General features: G+C 47.4%; 1 protein-coding gene across 4 annotated transcripts in view; it reads left to right on the top strand.

Moving 5' to 3' along the window:
* The window catches only part of MPP2 (membrane palmitoylated protein 2), a 46,368-nt gene that overhangs the window by 23,771 nt on the left and 5,222 nt on the right, over window positions 1-17,375 (top strand). For all 4 annotated transcript variants that reach the window (XM_018065193.1, XM_005693910.3, XM_005693911.3 and 1 more), the window contains 7 exons: window positions 775-893; window positions 15,015-15,167; window positions 15,281-15,430; window positions 15,728-15,955; window positions 16,720-16,851; window positions 16,945-17,050; window positions 17,132-17,200. In XM_018065193.1, the coding sequence (XP_017920682.1) occupies window positions 775-893; window positions 15,015-15,167; window positions 15,281-15,430; window positions 15,728-15,955; window positions 16,720-16,851; window positions 16,945-17,050; window positions 17,132-17,200 (957 nt within the window). The remainder of the gene's footprint in view (window positions 1-774; window positions 894-15,014; window positions 15,168-15,280; window positions 15,431-15,727; window positions 15,956-16,719; window positions 16,852-16,944; window positions 17,051-17,131; window positions 17,201-17,375) is intronic.

Here is a 17,375-nt window from a genome sequence, read left to right as displayed (position 1 = left end):
GATCCCTAGGATGACTTGGTCTGACCTCTACCCCTGGGTGTCCACAGCCATCCCAAGCCCTAGAGTGCCTATTTCCCCCAGCTTCTACCAGTGTCCTGGGCCTCAGCTTTGGCTTCCTATGATCTGTATTAATTTCCAGGTGATTGTCTTTCAGAGCTGAAGGGCCTGTAGATACCATCCAGTTTAATCCACCCATTTTACAGGAAAGAAAGACTGAGGCCTGTGACAGACTGTGACTTGTGCAAAATCACCCTGAATTAGTGGCACAGCTGGTAGTGGATGGCAGGTAGGCCCTGACCTCCTGCCTGGCTGCCTGCTGACTCCAGGCTCACACTCCAGGGACGTGTTCCAAGCTCCATCTTTCTCATCCCTGAGCCTGCCACGTGCAGGTGGCTGAGTCCTGGGGCTTCAGCCCATCCAGAGATTGAATTATGTGGTTCTCTGGTTTAGGGCAGAAACTGGAACCTGACATCTGCTTCCGTTTCTCTCCTCCCCCACCTCAAAGTCCACTTCCTGGTGCTGGGAGCCTTCCACCTGCCCAGGCTAGTATTACCTAGGGCCTAGAGAACAGGCCAAGGAAATTGCCCTTCCCCTCTTAGGACCTCTGCCACAGGCATTCTAGGGCCTGGAGTGCCAGGCAGGGAAGGATGTGCTGTGGGGAGGGGCTGTCTTCTGTGGGATGGAGGGTAAGAGGGGTGGGGTTTCTATGGTGTGTTTGGGTCCCCTGTGCTCAGCTGGCACCTGTGTGTCTCACTGTCTGCTCCTTCCCTCCAGCCATGCAGCAAGTCCTGGACAACCTGGGATCTCTCCCCAATGCCACGGGAGCAGCCGAACTGGACCTGATCTTCCTTCGAGGCATTATGGAAAGTCCTATAGTGAGATCCCTGGCCAAGGTAGTGTGCTCCAGGGAGGTGGACACAAGGGTGCTGTGCCTGGGATGGCATAGCGGGGGTGGGATGCAGGGAGCCCTGGGAATGGGACAGGTGGCATCCGAGACCCTGGGAGGGGGATATGCATGGACATCCAAGCCCGGGTGATCAATCTGAACCACTGCAGGTGGTGGGGGCCCACCTCCACTCCTGACGAGTGTGGAGACATGCCCATGTGGATGGGTGTTTGGTGACTGCCAGCTTATGGAGGGTATGCTTGGTTGGGAACGAGCATGCTTGTGCTGTAGAATCTCTGAAGTTCAGCCTGCTTATCTTTCTGCCTCTGGACATTTTGTGCAGACATCTTTCTAAGGTCACCTGCCACATACCAGGCAGGGGAGAGACTCACTGAAAGAGAAAGTTATCAACTGGTTTGGTAATGACTTTGATAGAGGCAGATGCACTAGGTGTTTGGGGAGGGTAAAGGACAGACGCCTGACCCAACCCAGGGTGGGCAGGGAAGCTACCCTGGAGGAAGGGTCACTTGTGTTGAGTCTTGAAGATTGAAGAGGAGGGGCAGTGCATTGCAGGCCACGAGAAGTACTTCGACAGGAACAGAGGTGAGAGAGCTAGAAACATACAGGAGCTGTAAGTGTTGAGAGCTAGAAATGTACAAGGGCTGTAAGTGGTGCTGTGAGGCTGGAGCTTTAGGTGTGAGACAGGGAGTGTGAGCTGTGGAGATGTTGGCAGCTGTTGGCAGCTGATGAAGGGCCCTAGGAGCTGTGCCTGGGGTTTAGGCATCGTCCTGTGATGCCCTGTGAGCAACTTGGAGCCTTTTGTGGATTTTAAGCAGGCGTGTGATGATGGCACATGGATGTTTTGGGAGCCTCCCTCTGGTAGCCACGGGGAGGATGGTTGGAGGGTCATGACTGGAGTTGGAGAGACTGGAGTCAGCGATCGTCCTGAATTAGACTTGTGGTAACAGTTCTTGAGGGAGGGGATGATAAAAGAAATATTTAGGAAATAAATCAGCAGTACTTGATGCTCGGGTGTGGACGGTCAGGGGTGGGGGTAGCCAGGCACCTGGGATTCTGTACTGGGGAAGGGTTGGTGCCACCTTCAACTGAGGCAACAAGCAAGGATGGACCAGGGGAGGGGGCGACCCCTTTGCTGAGGAGGAGGAGAGGAGGTGAGAATGATGCTAATAGCTGTGTTGGAGGCAAGGCTGGGAGTCACAGGGAATCGTGTTAATTGCTCAGGTTTCTCAGGGGGGTGGGCGGTCTTCAGCTGAGAATTAAGGATCAGGGGTTGAGTGGAGTGGGGGTGGAGGGTGGGATTTAGAAGTGAAGGTTCAAGTAATAATTAATTACTAAAGAGGAGAGAGGGAACCCACCAAAAGTCAGGGAGCAGGATCAACAGGGCCCCAGATCATTAATCCAGGGTGAGGATGATTCAGTCCAGAGACACTGAGGGTGGCTTTGGTCCAGGGCTTGTGCCGGATGGGGGCTGTGGGAGGCTGAGGTGCAGGAAGAGGTGAGAGTGGCTCAGAGCATCACCTCTGGGGCCGAGGCTGGGAGGGGAGGGGAGAGTGGCCAGGAAGAAACAGAAGGGCAGGGAGAACATGGAGGCAAAGGCCTGGGGGCTCTCTGGGGTCAGTAGCGAGAGTGTGTACAGCTGGAAGAGAAGGCCGAGGTCAGAGAGGGAGGTGGGAAGTGAAAGGTTTCCAAGGAGGACGGTTCTAGGGATAACATTTTGAATGTAGCTATGGGGGGCAAAGAGGCCATCAGTGTTAAAGAATTCTAGGAATGGATGGGTCGAGTGTGGGATGGGGTGTCTACACGGCCATGAGGGTGGGGAGACACTGGAGGCAGCCCCAGGGTCTCCGGTAAATGGTGGTGGGTGTGACCAGGAAGTTGGATGATAGTGATGGCAAGGGTGGGGGGTGGGGCAGTACAGCTAGGAGGTGGGTCTTCCACAGGGTGAGGTGGGGACTCTGTCACAGGACAGCTGTGGCCTTTCCTGACATGGGGCTTGGAAGGGGACCAGATGCTAGTGGGAGGTTCTGGGGAAGAGAAAACCGAGCAGATTGGAGGAGATTGGAAAAAGGCAGGTTGCCTCTCAGTCAGTGGTTAAGGACTGGACTTAGGTAATAAAAATCAAAACGAGGAGTTATGCATGTTTCAAACAGAGAGAATATGAGCTCGAGGACAGCAATGCCGGCTTTGTTTACTGTCCCCAGAGCCTAGAACGGTGCCTGGCGCATAATAGGTCCTCACTGAATGTTTGTTGAATGAATGAATACAAGAAAGTGCGTAGAAAAAGTACCCACCCCCAGGATGTGAATGCTGATCACGTTTGCTTTCGTTCTTGCTCTTTCTTTCTAAGAAATAAAAAGCGTGTCCAGTAAATGCCTCTCCCCTTTTCATTTCCACTGCTATCCCTGCCCACAGGTGACCGGTGGCTGGAGTTGATGATACCATGCCCCTGAATATTTGCCCATCTTGACTACATATGTATTTAGATGTAAACCACATGCCCCTGTTATATGTGTTTTTAAACTTTACATAGTGGAATGATAGTGGAAGCAGCTATGGTTTTTGAGATCTCTCGTTCATATAAGTAATACAGTTACTGACATGCATAGAGATATAGATTCATTTGGACTGTTGTGTAGTACTCCAATATGTGAACAGAGCCCAGTGTATTCATTTTCTTGTCCCCCTACTGAGAGACGGGTACACTGTTGCTGACTTAACCGCTGTTAAGCACAGTGCGGCAGTGAACATCCTTACATCCATCTGCTTCTACACCTGGGTTAGAGTTTCTCTAGGGTGGACACTTGGCAGTGGAATTGCTGAGGACCTGCATTTGAACCTCAACATCTATAACCTTCCAAAGCTGACTTCACAGTTGGATTTATTTAACCACACCATCTCTGAGTCACGCTAGCTATTGCTTCTATAGTGTGACAGCCAGTGAAATAAGGAGGCTCTCTCGGGATGCAGAACCTCAGGGTTAGAAGGTTCTTTAGCCAGAACCCTCCAGAGTGGGACACGCCCCCACCCGCATCCCCACCTCCACAGCATTCCTCTCTAGTGGCCTCTTAGAACCCACCTGGCAGCGCTCCAAAGGTGAGGCTGATGGCTGGATGGCTCTGTCATTCACCTGGTTATTCCGTCATCCGTCCTCTAGTCAACAGATATGTTTTGCGTGCTCACCAAGGCCAGGCGCAGTGCTAGGACGGTGGCAATGAAACGTCAGATAGTTTATTCTTCTCCTGAGGGAGCCCCGAGCCTGTCGTTTTCTCACTGAGCTCAGCAATGTCCTAGTCCTGGGACCACAGCCTGATGGAAAAGCTACCAATGCACTGTCAGTTTACATAAGTAAACTTCCTTCTCCAGGAATGTTCTCTCCATCTAGCTGTGAAACAAACAGGAAATGAATCTCCATAAGGGAGCATCTGAGCTCAGTAAGGACTTCCTTGGTGGCTCAGACAGTAAAGAATCTGCCTGTAATGTGGGAGACTTGGTTTTGATCCCTGGTTTGGGAAGATCCCCTAGAGGAAGGCATGGCAGTTCTCTCCAGTATTCTGGCCTGGAGAATCCCCATGGATAGAGGAGCCTGGCGGACTATGGTCCATGGGGTTGCAAAGAGTCAGCTCAGGAAAAATTCCTCCAACCCCTATATATGTGACCTTTTGCAGTACAACTTTGCCAGTCCTCTCATCAAAAGGTAAACTTTCTCCACTCTTCAGTCTGGGCTTGACCACATGACTTGCTTTGGACTACCAGACCTACATCTTACTCCTTCTCACCCATTTTAATGATTACGTATACACAGGTCAATTTCTAACCTATTAGACAAAGTATTTTATCAAAGATTTAGCAGGAAAAGCTTTAGAAGCCCAGAAACCCACAGGAGTAGAGCCCAAGTAGAAACCGATGTGGTAGTTATTCACCTCCTTCCCTTTCCCTGATGACACGGACTCTCCTCTCCTCTCTGGGGAGGTGCCAGACAATGCGAGAGGGGCTGCCTTGGGTAGATCTGGAACCAGGGAGGAGCAGGCCCTGAGAGGACAAGCCCAGAGAGTTACAGGTGCTGAAGAAAGTCAAATCTGGCAGGCAGCTCGGAAATCCAGAGGGTTGGCTACAGAGAGCAGGTGCAGTCCTGGCAGGTGGGTGACGTCTGGGAGCACTGACGTGGACCCAGTAGCAGGTGTTCCAACAACAGGCAGGGCCACAGTGAGGAATCAAAGGCAGATGACATTCAGAAATTTAGGCAAACTGTTATCAGTGGGGACAGCTGCCAGTTTGGAGGCCTGTGAACTTATCCACATGAGATGAAGATGAAAATAAACAGCCTTTGAAGTCCGATTCATTGACCAGCTGTGTGATCTTAGTAGGGCTGACAACCTCTCTGAGCTTCAGCCATTACTTCTGAGAAATGGGGATAACAATACTTACCTCTCAGAGTTGTGGTCAGGAGAGGGGGAGGTCATGGATGTGGAAGTGTTTGGCCACTGGACTGGAATTCAGAGGGAAGAGCCAGTCCTGTGGTGGTGGTGGGAAGGTGAGATAGTTGGCAAAGAAAGGCAGGGTCTTAAAAGAACGGGGGGCCAGGAGGGTCACCAAGATGGAGACTCTGACCAGGGGACATGGTGGGGAGCCTAGTGCATCAGTTAGCTTTTGCTGTGTAACAAACTGCCCCACAGCATAGTGGTGTGACTTGTGTCTCGTGATTTTGTGGATTGACTGGGTGGTTTTCTGGTCTGGGCTTGCTCAGTTGGGATGGGGTAGGACAGCCTCAGTCATGTGACTGGTGACGCAGCCGGGAAGGCTGCACTGTCTGGGACAGTGTGATCTCTCATCCTCTAGGAGGGTGGCCCAGGTTGCTTCACATGGTGGTCTCAGCAGTAATGAAAGACCAGCCCCCAGTCCTAGGCACTTTTCAAGCCTCTGCTTTTACATCTCATTGGCCAAAGCAAATCATGTGGCCAAATTCAGGTGGAAGAGTCCCTTTACCTTCTGGCTCACCATGCTTTCAGATTGTGAATTACTTTCAGATTTTGAATTACTTAATTATGAGCCTGGGCTTCAAGTGGCAATTCTGTCTCCTGATCAGAGAAGTTGGAGTGGAAAGTTGGAGGGAAAAGTTTTCCAAAGAAAGGCTGTGGCGTGTTTCTGCATTTGCAGTTTACATCTGGCTCTGCATGGGGAGCTGGCAGATTTGGGATTAAGAACCAGCTCTTTCGTCAGCCGGGTATAAACCTGGCCCAAGTTTCTGGTCTGTAAGGATTTTGAGGGTGTGCTGTGCTGAGGGTGATTTTTCAGAGCAGAATTAAGCAAATGGTTACCACAGAAATTCAAAACTGCTTTCCTGGTTATGGGCCCTCGTGCTCCTAATATTATAGTGTGTGCTGTGCAAGAGAACACTTTCTAAAAACCGGCGCCCAGATAGTGACACCACAGCTGTGGGGGTGCTCAGGAAACTTTGACTTGCATCTCTGCTCTACACCCAGGAGTTGTGAAAAGGAATTCATTTTACCTGCTAAAGCCTCAGATTCTTTATTGGGAAAATGGCCTTTATACTGTTAATCTTACCATCATTTTGACATTTAAATGAGATGTCTATTGAAGTATAATTGATTTACAATATTGTGATAGTTCTAGGTGTACAGCAAAGTGATTCAATTTTATCTATCTCACTATCTATATCTCTAATTCTTTTTTATTCTTTTTCATTATAGTTATTCATTACAAGATATTGAACATAGTTCCCTTTGCTATGCAGTAAATCCTTGTTCTTTATCTGTTTTTTTGCATGGTAGTGTGTGTCTATTAATCCCATAGTTCCCAATTTATCTCTGCTCCCCTTCCCCTCCAGTAACCATAAGGTTGTTTTCTGTGTCTATGAGTCTGTTTCTGTTTTGTAAATCAGTTCATTTGTCGGATTTTTTAAGATTCCACATATAAGTGACATCACCTAATATTTATCTTTGTTTAACTTAACTTCACTTAGTGTGATAATCTCTAGATTCCTCCATGTTGCTGCAAATGGCATTTTTTTTTTATGGCTGAGTAATATTCTGTTGTTTATATGTACCACATGTTTATCCATTCATCTATTGATGGACACTTAAGTTGCTTCCATGTCTTGGCTATTGTAAGCATTGGTTACTAATTTAACTCCATGTGTCAGAGAACATATTAGATATGACTAAATGTTTAAGAAATGGAATCATTTGAGATTTGTTTTATGATCCCAAACATTGTCTGTTTTGGGGACTATTCCATGTGCGGAGAAAGCAATGGCAACCCACTCCAGTACTCTTGCCTGGAAACTCCCATAGATGGAGGAGCCTGGTGGGGTGCAGTCCATGGGGTCGCGAAGAGTCAGACACGACTGAGCGACTTCACTTTCACTTTCATACATTGGAGAAGGGAATGGCTACCCACTCCGTATTCTTGCCTGGAGAATTCCATGGACAGAGGAGCTGGGCAGGCTACAGTCCATGGGGTTGCAAAGAGTCGGACATGACTGAGCCCTCGGTACTTCCTGCTGCTGCTGCTAAGTTGCTTCAGTCAGTACTTCCTATGGCCCAGCAACTCTGCTTCTGCGAGAAACTCTCACATGTGCAACAGGAGACACAGACCAGAGTATTCATAGTAGTTTTGTTCATTGCCATTTGGAATGGTAAAAACCTGAAATGACCCGGAGGCCTCTCAGAGAGAGAGGAGATGAATCAAATATGGCATAGTCACATGATGGAATATAATATAGCCATTAAAATGAACAAACTAATGGGATATGGGAAAAAAGAATGGATCATAGCAAAATAACATTAAATGGAAAATAATATTAAGTGAATATGTTTTCACTTAATATGAAAAATAACAAATTTTTGCAAAAAAATAGTAAGTGAAATAGTTTTTTACTTAATAATGTTAAAAAAAATCAGGCCTTTGGGAATTATATATAGCACAATTCCCTTTTTTTAAAAGGTAAAAATAACTAAAAACAGTACTTATTTTAGGAATATATTTAATATCTATAGATACAATAAAACTATATAAAATGAGAAGCCAGGGCATGATGAACACAGGAAATCAAGATGTGGTTTCTGAGTGGGGGAGGTGGGTGGATGGGTGTGGGGGGCATGTGCTTAGATGTAGGATAGTGTCAAGATCCTTATTTATGGTTTAAGTGGTGGGTTCTTGCATCCTTGTTATATTATTATAAAAGTACGCAGTTTCAGTTCAGTTCAGTCGCTCAGTTGTGTCCGACTCTTTGTGACCCCATGAATCGCAGCACGCTAGGCCTCCTTGTCCATCACCAACTTCCGGAGTTCACTCAAACTCACGTCCATCGAGTTGGTGATGCCATCCAGCCATCTTATCCTCTGTCGCCCCCTTCTCCTCTTGCCCCCAATCCCTCCCAACATCAGAGTCTTTTCCAGTGAGTCAACCCTTCACATGAGGTGGCCAGAGTACTGGAGTTTCAGCTGTAGCATCATTCCTTCCAAAAAACACCCAGGACTGATCTCCTTTAGAATGGACTGGTTGGATCTCCTTGCAGTCCAAGGGACTCTCAAGAGTCTTCTCCAACACCATAGTTCAAAAGCATCAATTCTTTGGCACTCAGCCTTCTTCACAGTCCAACTCTCACATCCATACATGACCACAGGAAAAACCATAGCCTTGACTAGATGGACCTTTGTTGGCAAAGTTATGTCTCTGCTTTTGAATATGCTATCTAGGTTGGTCATAACTTTCCTTCCAAGGAGTAAGCATCTTTGAATTTCATGGCTGCAGTCACCATCTGCAGTGATTTTGGAGCCCAAAAAAATAAAGTCTGACACTGTTTCCACTGTTTCCCCATCTATTTGCCATGAAGTGATGGGACCAGATGCCATGATCTTAGTTTTCTGAATGTTGAGCTTTAAGCCAACTTTTTCACTCTCCTCATTCACTTTCATCAAGAGGCTTTTGAGTTCCTCTTCACTTTCTGTCATAAGGGTGGTGTCATCTGCATATCTGAGGTTATTGATATTTTTCCTGGCAATCTTGATTCCAGCTTGTGCTTCTTCCAGCCCAGCGTTTCTCATGATGTACTCTACATAGAAGTTAAATAAGCAGGGTGACTATATACAGCCTTGACGTACTCCTTTTCCTATTTGGAACCAGTCTGTTGTTCCATGTCCAGTTCTAACTGTTGCTTCCTGACCTGCATACAGGTTTCTCAAGAGGCAGGTCAGGTGGTCTGGTATTCTCATCTCTTTCAGAATTTTCCACAGTTTATTGTGATCCACAGAGTCAAAGGCTTTGGCATAGTCAATAAAGCAGAAATAGATGTTTTTCTGGAACCCAGTTTAATAGCAGCTAACTAAAAAGAAGTCATGCAGGAACCAAGGATGAGAACATATCATGAACGAAGGATATGATTAATCCAATTCTGAGTTCTCAAAATCCCAGAAAGAGTGTTGCAAATTGTGACATATGTTGGGTGTCCTCAGTATTGGTCAGTCAGCCTGCTGGTAGTGTTTCTTTTGTATAGGAATGATTAAATGTTTCAAGTTTCCTCTGGCCTATGAAGGTTGAGCTTGGAGAATTGTGTTCTTCTATCTGTGGGGAAGATCTCCAGGGGCAGCCACAGGGGTAGGAATGGATCAGCCTAGGGGGAGGGGTCATTAAGTAAAAGATGGGAGGTAATGACTTGGAAGACACACTGGCTTCCTGCTTGGTTAGGTCAGGGCTCCTTGGGAAACTTGATGCCCTCATCCATAGAGCAGAAGATGCTAAAGCTAAAATGGACAATCTCTAGGCTGCTCATGTCACCTGGGCCAGAGCTAGCCCCCATTAACCGGAAGGAGTCTGGCTGGAGTTGCCATGGTGAGGGGGCTGCAGGTCTGAGTGCCTTCGTTTATTCTTGAAACATGGTTCCTGGGGTCCTGGGCTCTTAGCATTGTCTAGACACTGGTAACAGGGCCAGGTCCTCCGTGGGTTGTGCTGAGTTAATGACTGAAGAGCACACAGCGTTTGGTAGAAACTGCTGGGGCATTTCTCTGCCCTCTGGCTTCTGAGGATCATCAAGGCATAACAGGTCTCTGAGTACTACTTTTCTGCCCCTTCAGTTGTCTGTTTCCCCAGCAGGAACGCTCTGTCTAGCCGGGCTGTGGGAGTCAGTCTGAAAGGCTGCCCTCCCGGGGAGGATGATTTAGGCCCCCCCCCCCAAATGGGAAGCTGTTTAGGGTAGAGAAAGCAACCTAATTGAGCAACTGCTGTGTGCCAGGCACTGTGTCCATCTCATCAAATCCTCGGAGTATCCTTATGAGATGTTGTTAAAATTTCCTCATCTTATGCACTTGAAAAACTTTCTGTTACGGAAATTTTCAAAAATATTTCCAGAACCCCTATCATCCATTGCCCTACTTCAACATTGAACAACTCAAGAACAATCTTGTTTCATCCATACCTCCACCTCCTTCTCTCTCTCTTGAATTATTTTGAAGCAAGTTTCAGATATAATTTTATCTGTATTTCAATATTTGTAGTTAAAAGTTCTTAAAAAATATTTGCACTACCATTATTACACGTAGAAAGTTAAGCAATAATTTTCTTACAGATTTTTATTAAATGGTGTTATAATACCTGGACAGTCATTTGGAAAGATATCAAAGCAGATCCATACTTCACACCATTCATCAGAATAAACTTACAAGCAGGTCAGAGATCGAAAAAACAAACTATATACATCCTAGACAAAAACATGGATCTGTGTGTAAAGGAAAGCCTTTTTTTTAAAACTATGCCTCGAAATGTGGATGCATAAAATATTAATAAATTTAACTAAATTAAATACATAGTTTTTGCAGTGACAAAAAAAACATAAGCTGAGTCAAAAGATAAATGACAAACTGGGGGAAAATATTTGCAAGAGGTATTACAGATAAAGGGCATATCTTCTTAATATAGAGAATGTTTTAAGAAGTGAGAAAAAGAAAAAACAAGATCTGATGGAAAAATTGGCAGGAGATGTGAACAGACAGATCACAGAAAAAGATATACAGATGGCCTTTAAACATATGAAGAGATGCTCAGCTTTGCTCATAATAAGCAAAATGCAAATTAAGCCCCACTGAGAGATGGCTTCTCATCTATGTGATTGGCAGACATTCAAGGGTTTGATCACACACTCTGGTGGCAAGGCTTCAGGAAAGTTTCTCTTCTAATGCTGGTGGGAAGACAAAGTGGCACAAGCCCCATGGAGGGGAGTTTGTCAATATCTAACAAAACCACGTATTTATTTACTGCTTGACCCAGCAAGACTTCTAGGAATTTACATGAAAGATCTACTCCACGAATATGGAACGGATATGCCAAGGCTATTCACTGCAGTTTTATTTGCAATAGTAAGATATTAGAAACAACCTCCATACCTATGGAGAGTCGTTGAATAACTTATGGTACTCCAGTCATGAAATCATGCAAATGCAGTGATGGAAAGATAACGATAATAAAGGAAGATCTCCATGGAGCAGCACAGAGTGATTCCAGAACATATTGTTAAATAAAAAAACAGGGACTTCCCTGGTGGTCTAGTGGTTAAGAAACCTTGTTTCCATTGCATGGGTTTGATCCCTGGTTGAGGAACTAAAATCCTGCATGCTGTGTGGTGCAGCCAAAAACCAAGAACAAACAACAAAAAGAAACCCAAACAACAAACCAAACCACTTCTTAAACAAAAACCCCAAAGTATCAAAGAGTATACATAGCTTTTATATAAGAGAGAAAGGGAAATATTTATTTATTTTTGTAGGAAAAACGCAGACTGAATAAACCAGAAACTAATGAAAATGATGCCTTTTAGAGTGTTGGTATGAATGTAGTAGAAGGGATGAAGATGGAAATAAGACTTTTCGAGTTTACTTTTTATATAGATTTAAGATTGCAGCCATGTGAATGTTGTACATATTAAAAATAAGATTAAATTTAAAAAGAATGAAAAAAATCTAACCCTGAAATTAAGTGCAGATAAGTGAATCCATTCATATATCAAATTGTTCAGTTCAGTTCAGTCACTCAGTCGTGTCTGACTCTTTGCGACCCCATGAATCACAGCACGCCAGGCCTCCCTGTCCATCACCAACTCCCAGAGTTTACTCAGACTCGCATCCATCGAGTCAGTGATGCCATCCAGCCATCTCATCCTCTGTCATCCCCTTCTCCTCCTGCCCCCAATCCCTCCCAGCATCAGAGTCTTTTCCAATGAGTCAACTCTTCACATGAGGTGGCCAAAGTACTGGAGTTTCAGCTTCAGCATCATTCCCTCCAAAGAAATCCCAGGGCTGATCTCCTTCAGAATGGACTGGTTGGATCTCCTTACAGTCCAAGGGACTCTCAAGAGTCTTCTCCAACACCACAGTTCAAAAGCATCAATTCTTTGGTGCTCAGCCTTCTTCACAGTCCAACTCTCACATCCATACGTGACCACTGGAAAAACCATAGCCTTGATTAGACGGACCTTTGTTGGACTTCTCTGGTGGCTCAGAGGTTAAAGTGTCTGCCTGGAATGCAGGAGACCTGGGTTCGATCCCTTGGTTGGGAAGATCCCCTGGAGAAAGAAATGGCAACCCACGCCAGTACTCTTTCCTGGACAATCCCATGGAGGGAGGAGCCTCGTAGGCTACAGTCCATGGGGTCGCAAAGAGTCAGACACGACTGAGCGACTACACTTTCACACTTTGTTGGCAAAGTAATGTCTCTGCTTTTCGATATGCTATCTAGGTTGGTCATAACTTTTCTTCCAAGGAGTAAGCGTCTTTTAATTTCATAGCTGCAGTCACCATCTGCAGCGCCCAAGAAAATAAAGTCTGACACTGTTTCCACTGTTTCCCCATCTATTGCCCATCAAATTGTTAGCAGAACAGAAAAAGGAATTAAGTAACTTCACAAATTTCTGACTATATGCCTTAAGTGGGATATTTACTAAGCCTGTACTATTTAATATTAGTAGCCACTAGCCAGCCCTATGTGGGTACTTATTTAAATACTTTACTTAAATTAAAATACTTAAGCTAAAATGCTGATATAAAATTAAAAATTCAGTTTCTTAGTTGTACTAGTCATATTTCTCAACAGCCACATGTGGCTAGTTGCTACCACAGTAGACAGCCCAGATATAGAATATTTACATTAACACTGCAAGTTTTTAAAAACTATTCTGGGGACAAAAAGAATGCAGATAAATCTTGATTTTTACTTGGGTAAAATATACAGAAGGTGATACCTAAGGTGATAGGTAGTAATAGTTTAGCAATTCTGAAACTTTCTGATCATTGAAGGACTGAATAAATAAGTAAATGAATTAAAGTTCTTGGGAGAAAATTCTCACCAAAGGAGAAGGGAGATACAAATATGGAATAGGAGAAGGCAAGGAAAATCAGGTAAGAGTTAGATTTTAATTAGAACAGTCAGTATTAGCTAATGTCTACTGAAGTAATGACACCCAGAATCAGCGAGCACTGAGTGCCCAGATCTTGGCTTCTGAATACCATTCCCCAGCAAAAGGAATCAGGTTTCCTTGGGGAAATTGCTGATTCCACATCTGGAGTAGGGAAAGTACAAGGTGAGCTGGTGATGAAAGGAAGAAGGCGCTCATAATGGGAACAAGTCAAAAGGCGCGCTGCGGACTCCCCTGAACAAATTTGGGGCAGACTGAGACAATGAAGATACCAATGATGATGGATTAGAACACACTGAATAAAAAAGTTCATAGTGATGCAGAACGAGAGAGAAGGAGGAGGAGTGGGAGGGGAAAGGAAAAGCGTTTTCTTCTAATAGAGTGCCAGCTAATGCATGTGGAAGGAATAATGGGGTTAGATAATGACTAATTTGCAACCCCAACATAATAACAATTGATTCAGGCAAAAGCCATAAATGGAGACTAAATCCATTAGTGAATGATTATTGGGGAACTGAATAGTCACATGGTCTCAAAGTGTGGAGAAACCTTAAGATCACTTATATAGAACTCTTGCCACAAAGATTAACTTGAGTCTAAACATGTAGAAACAACAGATAAATCCAGCTGTGGGGCACTCCACAAACTACTGACCTGGACTCTAAAAATGTTCTGAAAGACTAAAGGGTCTGTTCTAGGTTAAAGGAAATTAAGAGGATGTGTCAACCTAAGTTAACATCTGATATTGATTAGACTGTGGATCAGAAAAATAAAGCCCTATAGAATATGTTTAAGGCAATAGTGACATGAACATGGACTATCTATTAGATAATATTATCTTGGTGTGCAAATGTTGAGTTTCTTGCCTGTGATAATGTTATTATAGTTTATATACCAGATCTCCTGTTTGTTCTTAGGAGATGCATGTTGAAGTACTTTGGGGTGAAGTACTTTGTCTCTGCAACTATCTTCCAAATGATTCAGAGGGCAAAGAAAGTCTCCATATATATCCTTGAAAGGGGACTCTTTTCTTCACACTTGACATAACTCTCCCTGCTGGGCTGGTCACTGGCAGAGACTTCCTTTTCCCTTTTCTCATGGAGCCCAGAGTCAGAAGAGCAACAAGTAGGTTCAGAGCCCTCTCCTGGTGCCGTGTCCTGACATCTTGTCCCTTTCCTCACTGGGAACACTGAGCTCAAGGCTTGGAGACCCAGGTATGAGTCCCTGTGATCCTGGACAAGCTACTCCACTTCCCTGGCTTCCTTATCCTGGGCCATGGGGTGTCCAACACCCCACCCTACCATGATGTTGGGTGGGAGAAGGTGTCCTTGAACTCAGATGCTTATGGAGTTCTGGTGGCTGGGGACAGTTTGATGACTTTAATGGCTCTCTGTGGCAAGAGATGGAAATGAGGTTTTATCTTTTGGATTCTCTCTTCCCTAAACTGGGTCCCAATCGTTTTGGGGGGAGAAAGGAGATAGCAGGGCACATGTGCGTATTTGTGAGTGTGCTTATATCTCAATGAGTGAGGCTCTGAGGCTAATACCACGAGCAGCGCTGTGGGTAGGGTCTAAAGTCCGGATCTGGGGGTGGGAAGATGCCTGGGAATGGAGGACGGGGCACGGTTTGGTACCCTGGGGCCCTTGGGGAGGCATCAGACCTCACCTGCTCCACCCCCACCCCCAGGCACATGAGCGGCTGGAGGAGACGAAGCTGGAGGCAGTGCGGGACAACAACCTGGAGCTGGTGCAGGAAATCCTGCGGGACCTGGCGCAGCTGGCGGAGCAGAGCAGCACCGCAGCGGAGCTGGCCCGCATCCTCCAGGAGCCCCACTTCCAGGTTTGGCCCTCCCGCAGGTTCCCGGGCTGGGGCCATCGGGAAGTTAGGACTGGGATGGGAAGGGACCTCAGGGCACTTCCCCATGGTTCCTCCTCTTCCTCCCACCTCTCCAGTCCCTCCTGGAGACGCACGACTCTGTGGCCTCAAAGACCTATGAGACACCACCCCCTAGCCCTGGCCTGGACCCCACATTCAGCAACCAGCCTGTGCCTCCTGACGCCGTGCGCATGGTGGGCATCCGCAAGACAGCTGGAGAGCATCTGGTGAGGATGCCCCGCTGCGCCAGAGGGGGAATCTTCGGGGGGAGGGTGTTACGAGTAAGCAGCGGGATCAAGTTGGGTCAGGGGAGGTCTGAAGACAAGGTCAGCTTTGTCCAGGGTCGGGCGCACACATCTCTGTTCTGCTCACTTTTGGCCCTTTAGTGCTCCTGGAGGTGAAGAGTTTGGGGAGAGTATGGCAGAGAAAGTGGCCATGAGGGTGGAGGTGGAAGGGTAGAATGGAGGGGCTCTTAGGACACGCATTTGAAGATTCTGACCTGGAGCCTGCCCTCCGTCTCCCAGGGCGTGACATTCCGCGTGGAGGGTGGCGAGTTGGTGATCGCCCGCATTCTGCATGGGGGCATGGTGGCCCAGCAAGGACTCCTACACGTGGGCGACATCATCAAGGAGGTGAACGGGCAGCCGGTAGGCAGCGACCCTCGCGCGCTGCAGGAGCTCCTGCGCAGCGCCAGCGGCAGCGTCATCCTCAAGATCTTGCCCAGCTACCAGGAGCCCCATCTGCCCCGCCAGGTGGGCCCCTGCACCAAGCTCTACCCCCAGCACAAGGCCCAGGGGGTGGCTGAGCCTCCCACCCGCCAGGGTCACCGGCTTCGGGGTGGGAGCGGCTCCTCTCCAATCAGTGTGCTCAGAGCAAGAGGGGGCGGGACCTGGCAGATCCAGCCACGTACAGGCCTGTGCACCTTGTGAACACGCTTGCATACTTGCCCTGGTCTTGAGCACTCATGCGCATGTGCAAGGGACATGCGCACATCTAAAGCCTGGGGTACCAAGTGTACAAGTGAATTCCTGCATCGCCCGCAGCCCACTATGTGCCTATGTGTATGCCAGGGTGCTCAGCGTCGGGTGGTCCCGTGTCCCATACAGCTGCCTCCTGGCTGGTGGATTGTGGAGGTCTCGCTGCTCTGCCGTCTCTTCTATTCGTTGTCTGGCTTTTTGTCAAAGCCCTCTCCTCTGGGGGAGGGGAGGGTGTAGGGGGGACAGAGGGATCCTGCATTAGGGTCACGCATACCCCAGGCCCGAGCAGATCCCCTGTGCTTCTGAGTCCTTTTGTTCTGGATGCAAAGGGAGGTACTAGGGAGGTGGGCTGGGCAGGCCTTCAGGCATCATGCCTTTAGATGGGCAGTGCCAGGCTCTCATCTTTGTGAAAAGAGGGGGACTGTGTGACACTCCCAGCTCCCACTCTGGGCATAGGGGATGGCAACGGGACAGGGCTCTGACCCCTCCAGCTTTCCCCTGCTTCTGCCCTTAACTCTTCTTGGCAAATCCCTGGCCAGGTATTTGTGAAATGCCATTTTGACTATGACCCGACCCGAGACAGCCTGATCCCCTGCAAGGAGGCAGGCCTGCGCTTCAGTGCTGGGGACCTGCTTCAGATTGTAAACCAGGACGATGCCAACTGGTGGCAGGTGAGTGCTGGTCGCCCATGTAGTCTCCCCAGGCATAGCGTGTCATTGAGGTGAGGGTTCACTTAGGCAGATCTCTGTCCGTGGTCATTTTAGGCATGCCATGTGGAAGGGGGCAGTGCAGGGCTCATTCCCAGCCAGCTGCTGGAGGAGAAGCGGAAAGCCTTTGTCAAGCGGGACCTGGAACTGACACCCACCTCAGGTACAGTCTTTCCCCAAGACCGCAAATCTGAGATCTGACGTGGCCCTGCCTGGCCTCACTGGTCCATCTCCTTACGGCCAGGGACCCTATGTGGCAGCCTTTCAGGAAAGAAAAAGAAGCGAATGATGTATTTGACCACCAAGAATGCAGGTGGGTGTTGGGCGCCCCTTTCTCCCTGTCCTCTTCTAATGCCCCCCTTTTCCCCACCAATAACTGGTGCATCTCTTGGTTCTGAGAGTGCCAGTCCTGTCCCTAAGCCCTGCCTGGTTTCTCCCTGCTGCGTTGGCCCCAGCCCTCTTACTCTCAGCCTCCCTGAGAGCCCAAC

The sequence above is a fragment of the Capra hircus genome, chromosome 19, assembly GCF_001704415.2.
Source record: "Capra hircus breed San Clemente chromosome 19, ASM170441v1, whole genome shotgun sequence".
Classification (NCBI taxonomy): domain Eukaryota; kingdom Metazoa; phylum Chordata; class Mammalia; order Artiodactyla; family Bovidae; genus Capra; species Capra hircus.
Note: the sequence above shows the minus strand (reverse complement) of the source record. Positions and strands in the feature narration are given on the sequence as shown.